General features: G+C 45.2%; 1 protein-coding gene across 1 annotated transcript; it reads right to left on the reverse strand.

The window, feature by feature from the left end:
• Positions 1-1,666: 1,666 nt before the first annotated feature.
• Positions 1,667-4,364, reverse strand: LOC112954862 (toll-like receptor 2). Its single transcript, XM_026048126.1, has one exon. The coding sequence runs from the start codon at positions 4,362-4,364 to the stop codon at positions 1,731-1,733; it is 2,634 nt and encodes an 877-aa protein (XP_025903911.1). The 3' UTR covers positions 1,667-1,730.
• Between the last annotated feature and the right edge of the window lie 4,872 nt (positions 4,365-9,236).

A 9,236-nucleotide genomic window follows, 5' to 3' on the forward strand; every position in this document is an offset into this window, starting at 1 on the left:
TACACTGAATTTTAATTAATTTTGAATAATTCAAGACAGCTTTCTTGCAATAAAATGTATGTGAACAACTTTCTGATACAAATGTAAAATGGAAATCATTTCAATGACCCACCCACCCTCCATCTCTCCACCCAGGTATTTTTGTCTGTGAATAACATGGTTCTTTCTAAAATAATTATAAAAGTAACTAAAAGATCTCTCATGGGGTTTTGTTTGTTTGTTTTTATGTCTTTGCTTTTCTTTTTAGTGCTGAATCTCTCATGCTGCCATGACTCCATGCTGTGCACAAGCCTCATCGGATGAGAACTGAAATCTTTTTCAGCCTATCCACAAAAATAATTGGCAACGGGAATTCAAGTGGGAGTGCAGTGAGACGGGAATGGCTTTGGAATAGAGAGGGTTGTTACTGGTCTTGTGAAAGAGAGGAACTTGAAGCCCCTTTAAAGGGTTCTGCAATGTTTCTCCACTCTTAACCGTTGGGGCAGATCRTGTTCCGGTACCTCTAAAGTGTTAATGTGCTGCTTGTAGCGTCAGATATGAGAGCAGTGTCTGAATTAATTTGCCAATTGTATTAAATAACTGCTTTTTTGAGGGGGTTTATGAATGTAGCAAGTAGAATGGAGATTGGCTTTTAAAAAGAGGTAGCCACAATTTCATGGAAGTGAATCATAAACTGAAGAATCAGTTATCACAAGGTAAAATTGACCTGCTTTGGAATCTTTTACAGTTTATCTTTTTTTTTTCTCCAGTAGCAGAACTGTCTTCTACTGAGTACAGAGCTGATACAACGTAAAGCATGATTGCAAGGTTTTAAAAAAAGTCAATCTAATTAAGACAAGGAGCAACAGAATGATTGAGGAAAGAGATGGCAATTTTTATATGAAGAGAGATGAATGAGTCAGTGATAAAAGTACGTGACTAGTGAGTGGTTTAGAAGAAGGAGGCTTGAAGWTAATGGGAGTCCAATTCATAACCCCAAAACAAGAAAGCCTTGGGTGAGTATGAAAGAGGGCAAATTCAAGACTGATAAAATGTATCTTTCTTGCATCCTGTCCTTACAGGGGGGAACTCATTGCTGCAGAGCTGTGGAGAGAGAAAGCTGGTCAGATTCAGCTGGTRCTTTACATTTATGTGAGTAGTAGGAATATTGTAGGAGCTGGATAGTTAATGCCAACACATTGTAAAAGGGATATGAAATCGTACAATTGATTTGAAATTAAAACAATCTTTTGCTTGTTTTCTGGGATTAAGGTGAACTCCTCAGGATGGAACAGATTATCCAGCATGTGTTTACTGTTAACTTCTCTTGAAGTTTCTGGCAGTGGCTGCTGTCCCACGTGCAGTACTGTCCTAGACAAAGTGAGCACTGCTTTCCACCTCTCATCTTTGTGGGGGTTAATGGAAGTGAGGCTGAGGAGARCATTACCAGCATTATATATGCACCGGATGTGTGGGCAGCTGGAGATCAGCTTGGTTGTGGGGAGTAGTTGGAGTTTGAATCTTGGTAAGATATTGTGTTTAGGGCTCAGCTCTTCAGAAAACAGTCCCCCCCCCCCCCACCTCAGGTGGAATAACATGCATGCTGCAATCTAATTAATAACTTCTCATGGGATAGATCTGCTGTGACCACCCCCCACATTCAACAGAGGAGGCTTTGCAGAAACCAAACACTGAAATGCTTTTATTTGCCTGCTGACTTTCCAGGCACAGTCACAGAAATTCTTGTAACCTCATTCCATCTCATACATATTGTTAGCGGATCCATTTTCTGCTCTCACAACAAGTGGTTCATTGGCTGTTTTCAGAACAGTTGTTAGCTGATGCCAGAAAACTTTTTGTTTGGGTTGTTCAGGGCTCCACTTCAAGTAGGTTTTTCTTTTCAGGAGCTTCCTGAGTTTGCTGAACTTCTGGGGCACGCTGTTGAAAGGCAGTTCTTCCAACACAATCATAATGAGGGAATCTTGATTTTCATTCAGGACCCGGTGCTCAGCAAAATACAGCTCATACTGACACCAGCAACTGTTTACAAAGCTGGGAGACAGAACAAAGATGACCTTATGGCTGTTTTCTATACAGTAGAAGATGTTGCCAAGCACAGGATGCCCTGGTATAAAGTCTCTCTCATGGTAACATACCTTGAACCCCTTAGCTTCCAGTTTTTCCAGCAGGTTCTCTTTTGTCCARTCTGCATCCTCGTTGCTGTACGAAATGAAGGCATCATATAGCTTGTTTTCTGGCCTCTTCTCATACTCCTTTCTTTTTGCCATGCACCAGTACCAGCCCATTCTCACGTACCAGAGTCCATCAAAGTGCCAGCATAAGCCCGTTAGCACCGAGACCACGAGGACGGCCACGCAAGCYGTGATGGCCATTTGAATGCCCAGGGAGCAATGCAAAAGCGTCAGGTTGCTGTTCTCAACCAGCAGCCCCCTTCTGTCTGGTGGAAAGCTACACCTGAGATTTTCTCTTCCGATTATCTGCAAGTTGGGATTATGGATATACACATTCACAAACCAGTAGAGATCACAGTTACAAAAAAAATGTTTACCTTGAACAGTCAGAACGGTCAGGCTCGCAAGCTGGCCAAAAGTGTCCTCTACTACTGTAGTAATGGCGTTGTTGCTAATGTCCAGTTCAACCAAAGAAACCGGGAGAGAGCCGCTTTGTAGGAAGGAGATCTTATTCCCTGATAAATTAAGGTATTTCAATGTTGGAAGGATTTCCCCAAAGCGATCGGGTAGTTGTGCAATTAAATTGTGACTRCTGTCTAGAGCAGTCATTGCAGGAAGTTGCTTCGTTGGTTCCAGGGTGGTTATTTGATTTCCAGAAACATTAAGATACTCAAGTTTCTTTAGGGTTTCAGTGAATGACAAAACCTGCAATTTATTTTTACTAATATCACATTTTGTTAAAGTTAGCGGGAAATATTCAAGAGGCATATCTGTAATCTTATTATTTTGAATATTAATTATTCCCAAGTTAGAAAGGGACTTAAAACGAGGTGGTATTACTTTAATATCACTGTTACTTATGTCCAGATGCTGCACAGAGATAGGCAACTGAGGAAATGTGGAAACTGGGTTACTGCTGAGATCCAAGAGCATTAATTCTCTCACGGTGCCAGCAAACCACTCTGGAAGTTCTACAATAGAGCAGTTGGACATTTGTAAGTGTTTTACTTTCTCTGGAAGGCTTTCAATGGGTGTGCCAGCATCATTTCTAACTAAGGAAATTGCATTAATTCGTACAGTTCCAGGTGGAAGTTTTTCATTGACATCAGCCTCTTTTGGACTTGCAGTATATATGAAATGATTTCCCTCAACATACATTTTTTCCAGGTTAAACAGTTTTTTAGCAAAATTTTTAGGTATTTGACTTATGTTTGTGAAGGACAAATCAATTACCTTAATGGTTGAAGGGAGACATATTGTATCCAAGTTATTCAAGGGATTGTTGCTGATATTTAAAAAGAAGAGATTGTGGAATGGGAAGCGACAAATCGCTTCAACATCAATGTTGTTGATGGTTATTTTGTTATAACTAGCATCAATAGACTGTACATTTTTCATTGGTAAAAACAAGATGAACAGTGATAAAAGGTCCATTTCCAGGTTGTTGCSACTAATGTTAAGCTCTACAATGCTATCCAGCTGAGCTTGGCAGAGATTAGCCTGCAGTTTTTCCTCCAGCTCTTCCTCAGACAGTTTCCTCTCCGACAAATCAAGAATTCCATTTATTGGTGTTCCACAGGCATGGAGCCTTGGTCCAGCTGTTGGAGAGACCGTGACATTCCCCGCTGCTCTCTGGGAACGCCGATTACTCCGCCTGACTCTCACGTTAACAGGTAGCTGATCAGCTGGACCTGCAGAAGGCTGCAGCTCTTGGGCTGACGCAGGAGACTCCAGAGCAGTCTCCGATGATACTTCAAAGCATTTGGAAAGCTGTAAAACCCCTGAGGCTTCGTTAGTTGGTAGCAGTTTTAGATGAGATGCAAGACCCAGTACATCAAGTTTCTTACCATTAAATGAAAAATTCACAGAAGTAAGGTTGAGTAAATTCTCAAACACACCAGGTTCAGCGTAGTGTATCTGATTGTAGGCAAGATCTAAAACTTCCAGTGCATCAAAACCTTCAAAGTCTCTTTTGGTGATTTTTTCAATCATGTTATGTGAGAAATTGAGAACTCTGGCTGTTTTTGGAGCTTGTGCTTCCGATACAGAAGAGAGGTTGAAATAAGAGTAGTCGTAAAACTGGAAAAACGTTTGAGCTGGATTCCTAACTTGCAGACTATCTGCTGTACTGGATAAAATACTGAATGAAAAAGAAATGAGGTAGAAACAGAGTCTTCCAGTAAGGATCCTCATCCTGGAGAGAAGAAATAATAAAAAAAAAAAATAAAAATTCATCACTATAGAATACTTTATGTGATATAAATGAGTGCCTTCAACATAATTCCAGAAAGCAGCCTAGCTTACTTGCAAGCAGACAGAGTTTCATTAGCTGTGTCCGTGAGTCCCTGGTTATGGACATGCCACCTTGCTTCGCTAGCCTTTTTCAAGAAGCAGTACTGAACAAAGCCAGAAGGATGCGAGGAAGAGCATACAATACCTGTCCCATCATCCTAAATAAAAATCCCCAGCCTTTTCCCTTCTGTATTTCCCTCCTGTCCTCATAAATCGGGGCATAATCAGAGGTTTTCAGGGCCACTTTCCGTGGCGCAGCCTTTGGGGCGCCCCACGCTCCCACACGACGGGTGACCAGGTCTACCCGCGGCCCGCCCGCAGCGCCAAGGGCGCCCCGCGGCACCGCACCGCGCTGCGCTGCCCAGCCCAGCCCAAACCAGTCCAAACCAGCCCCTACCTGCGGCGGCGGCGACAGCAGCGCCCGAGCCCGGCTGCGCGCAGGGCCCGGCCCGGCGCGGCCCGCGGCGCTTTTGAGAGGCCGCGCCGGGCCGGGCGGGCGGGAGGCGGCACCGGCGCCGCCCCGCTGCGGGCCCGCGGGCTTGAGGAGCCGCCGGGACCTTCCTCGCTGCCCGCTCGCCCTGCCGGGGCCGTTTGAGCTCGAGCCTATGGGCTCGGCACAGGCCGAGCTCCTCGGGCCTGCGAGGCTTTTCCTCGGCCGTGTCGCACCCAGTCCCTGGCTTCTTTCACCCCAAGGTGTGAAACTTCTCCCAGGAGAATTTCTGTCTCGTAGGGGCAGCTGCTTAACTGGGTGCTGAGGCACTAGAGAATGGYGCAAAGCAGTCCCTGGCTGTGCCTCGCTCAGGGCTCCTGGCACTGAGGTGCCCTCCTGCTGCTCAGCCCCACGGGCTGCGGTGCAGCACGGGTGATGGGGATCCTCTGCAATGGGCAGTCCTCCCTGCTGCCCCAGTTTGGGGCTTTATTGCCTTGACTACAGGCTTTGAGCCTCYATATACCTGTACGTGAAGCATTTTGATAGCGACAAATGCTTAGGGGCCCAGCGCCTGCCCTAAGACACGGGCAGTTCTAATGTAATGTTTGTCTGCTGTTTTCATRTGCGCTCAAAGTGCGCTCTGTAGCTGTACTGGGTGGCAGTGTACTGCGTTAGAAGGAAAAATGAGACTTTCGTAAAACAGAAATATCCCCCAGAACCGGTGCTGTAAGGGTGAAGAACAGGTATCGCTAGACTGGAAAACATGAGCTGGTCGTGCTGCTGGTGGACACCTGGAGCTTACCTCAGCTGCGCCCATTAAGTGCCTGATTAAAGTCAGTACTAGCATAGGGGTATCATGGGGAAGCTGTGCAAAGCACCAAGTGTAAGGGTCATGAAATGACTTTTCTTCTGTGATGTGCTTTGCTTCATGGCAAAGAATTTCAGAARGTTTTTGTGTTGGACCCTCTTATACAGGTGGATATAAGGCCCTGTGTTCTGAAAGTGCTTCTGCAAACTGAATAATTGTGGACTGAGTGCGTTGTAGCTAGGAAAAAGGTAATGGGGGTTTTGTTAGTGTTTGTAATGGTGTTTTGGAAGGTGTGTTCTTTGTTTGTGTCTAGTTCAGGTTTTAGACGGGAAATGAACAGAATTGCACAAGATGCAGATTTCTGTCATAGATGTTTTTTCCTTTCTGAATTCTTTCTGCTTCTTCAACTCCACTGATGGTGCTTAAAGAAGCCCAGGGGATATTCTGACCTGGAAAACCCCAAGGTTGTTTTCGCTCACCTCCTAGTCACTTGCCTGTCTAGTCAAGCTCTGTGACTTCCCCYGAGGTGCTCCCATCTTCAGACAAATCATCATTGGGTTTAGTGGAAGAGATGAGAAATTACCATTGTTTTGGACATGTCAGGTTAGATTCTTCCTCCCTCTTTTTGGCAGGTCAGGTGACTCTGGAGCTACTCCTCTCTCCTTGRTGAGTCCTACATCTAATCCCACCTGTGCTCCCCTTGGAACTGGGGCTCTAATTTCCTCCTTGGGAAAATGGGCCGGCTGTATTCTACCATGTGGGCTATCCAAACCATCTGTTTTTGGTATTTCAAGATAGTAAATTACATTTCGAGGTAGCAAAGTTAAAAATAGTATATTTTTTCAGTACAAGGATAGTTTTTCCAGCAACAGGCTGTGCTGACATTGAATGACATGGACATGAAATGAGTCTAACATTCATTTCGTCGGCCCTGCATCTTGTGTATTTGTTCATTTATTCTTGTTTTGTTAGAGGCTTGTGGAGGAACAGGAGCATATGAGAGAGGACTCTGGAAGTAAATAATGTGTTTGAGACCATAACAAAGGCGGACTCGTGGTTCCCTGCAAAGACTCTTTAAAGCAATCTAATTCCTAAGGCATTTTTTTTCCATTGGTTTGCTGCCTTTCTGCAAGGAATAGGCTTTGAGCCTCAAATGTAATTTAAAGAAGAGTCTGAAGAAGGCAGAGGACTGTGCAGCCCTGGTGGCCTGAAAAATGTAAAATATCTGCTCTGTCCCCTGCTCTGGGCTGTGGGGAGAGGTCATGGAAGGCCCTGGCCCTTTCTGTTRGGCCTTTTAGCCTTAGGCCTCTCCTGGCTGTGTGTGGGACGGGGAAGGAGAGCAGGAGCCCTCGCTCCCCCAAGAGACACCGGGGAGCCCGAGCTGCCGAGTGCAAAGATTTTGTTTCCATCGTGGTAGCTGAATTCATCGGCAGCATGTTTTGGAGATACGCTTAATTGAGTTGTCATTTTGTAAATATGAGGAAAAATAAATAAAACAAGAAGGAGGGAAAGAGGGAGAGTTCTTAATGGATTTTTTTTTTCAATAGGATGCAAGAAAATGTTTAGAGTGGGGGCAGGCTGTGGCAGAGCCTCCGAAGCTGCTCGAGGCCGTGTTGCGTCCGGAGGCCGTGAGCAGCAATGTCCGTCACTTCAGACCTCGGGAGGAGTTTCTCTTACTGAAGTGGGCTTGGATGTGCACACTGGATGGAAGCTGTAAGTCAGAGCTGTGTAGTTGTGCAAATAGGATGTTTGTGATCTCAAAATGCACTTTTTTTTTTTTTTTTTTTGTGCTTCTCTACTGGGAGCAAGAATGATACCCTGCACTTTATATCACTTGAGAAAGTCTTTTCAAGATTCATGGTCTTGTTTTGCCCCTTTGCTGAAGGAAATATTCCAAAGACTGCCTTCCCTTGCATCAAGAACCACTGACTCATCAGCCTTACATAAGTTTTCTCTCTAGTTTTTGCTCCAGTTAATGCAAATGATGCGACTAATTAATAATTAGTGGGCTTTTAATAGCAAACGAAAATTAGCTCTAGAATTAATCCTTGTTGTCTGAAGCTTAACTGCTGCTATATTATTAAAGCAGTGGTTTTGGTTATGTAAATAAAGACAGAGCAATACTCATATGGTTCTTTTATCATCTGTAGAAAATTCCAGCTTCATTTCCTAATAGTCAAATACAGGTCTTATCAAGAGATGAGCAGAGCTGTCCTTACGTTATCTGGTGTTGTATAAGAGTTCATCAGCTACTGACTCAGAAGTGAGTTTTAAACGTGTCCGTACTTATAAACTGGAGGCGGGGAGGGTTCCTTGCTCRTGCGCTGAAATTCCTTCTTTCTGTRTGCATGAATCCCATGCCTGGCACCTAAGCCAGTCCTTCTTTTTAGTTTTGGCTCATGGCAGGTTATATCAGTACTGCGTGCCATTCATGTTCTTTTCCACACAGCTAATTCTTAAATGAGCGTGGAGACAAATTCCTCTGCAGCTGAGGAGCAGCCTCGTGCCCAGGTCTAACCAGATGGGCACGGAGATGTGCACGGCCCCCGTTCTGCTTTGTGCTTTCTGTGCACACCTCTTTTCCCCACTTTTGGTGCTGATATCTTCCCACAYACCTGCAGAGGGTCAAATAAGCAAGATGCTCTAAATAGCACCTTTCTTTTAGGCTCAGACGTGGTTGGATATAAACTTATGTGTGAATTAATGACTTCAAGCAAGACCAACTCRCGTGCTGTGCTGCCCCGTGAGGTCTCTTTGCCTTGCGCATTACGTGCTCACTGGTTCTTCTCCTCTGAATGCCCTGTTAGTAGGGAAGAGATAGAAGAATGCAGAGGAACGTGCTCTGTGTCTTTGCAGATCTCCTGTCCTTGCCGGAAAGAGTTTTGTAAGGGAACTGGTTAAGGCTGTCTGCTGCTCTGTCCCAACCACCTTCCTGTAAAAACTGGTGAAAAAATCTCACGACCTGAAAAAATATCCTTGGGGGTCCTTTGGTTTCTGTGAGCGTGGCCTAAGTGGGGCAGGGAAGCRGTGCTACTGCTCTGCTTGGGGTAGACAACAAGCCAAGCCACAGGCCTGGATTTCCTGGGTTTGGTGCTCAAGGGTAGCTCAGGTGGATGATACTGCCCTGGAACATTTGTGAAGAAGCTGCTGCTTGCGTAAGTAGTAGTATAGGCTGAAGAATCTGAAGAACTGGGTACAAATATCATGCGTTTGGGGACTTTTAGCTTCCTTGTAAAACAGCAAAAGCCTTTCCTGGGCTGTGGCAGCATGTGGAGGGGCTGTGGCTGCTTAGTCAAAGAGGCTGCACTTCCCTGTCATGCTGCGGACTTCCCTCTTGCGTGGGGCAGGGGARTTATTTTAAATTCTGTAAATTGCTATTTTTTATCTTTTCCTCAGATCTAATTATACCCCAGCTAAGGCTTGGGCAGGAAGGATATTCTATGTCATGGTCTCTTGTTCCTTTCCTGGGGCCCAGGCCGACAGAGGCTGAGGAAGCCAGGCCCCCTCCCCGCCAATGCGGCGCGCTGCAGTGGGG

Source organism: Nothoprocta perdicaria, unplaced genomic scaffold, assembly GCF_003342845.1.
Source record: "Nothoprocta perdicaria isolate Ctin4 unplaced genomic scaffold, notPer1 scaffold_51, whole genome shotgun sequence".
NCBI lineage: Eukaryota > Metazoa > Chordata > Aves > Tinamiformes > Tinamidae > Nothoprocta > Nothoprocta perdicaria.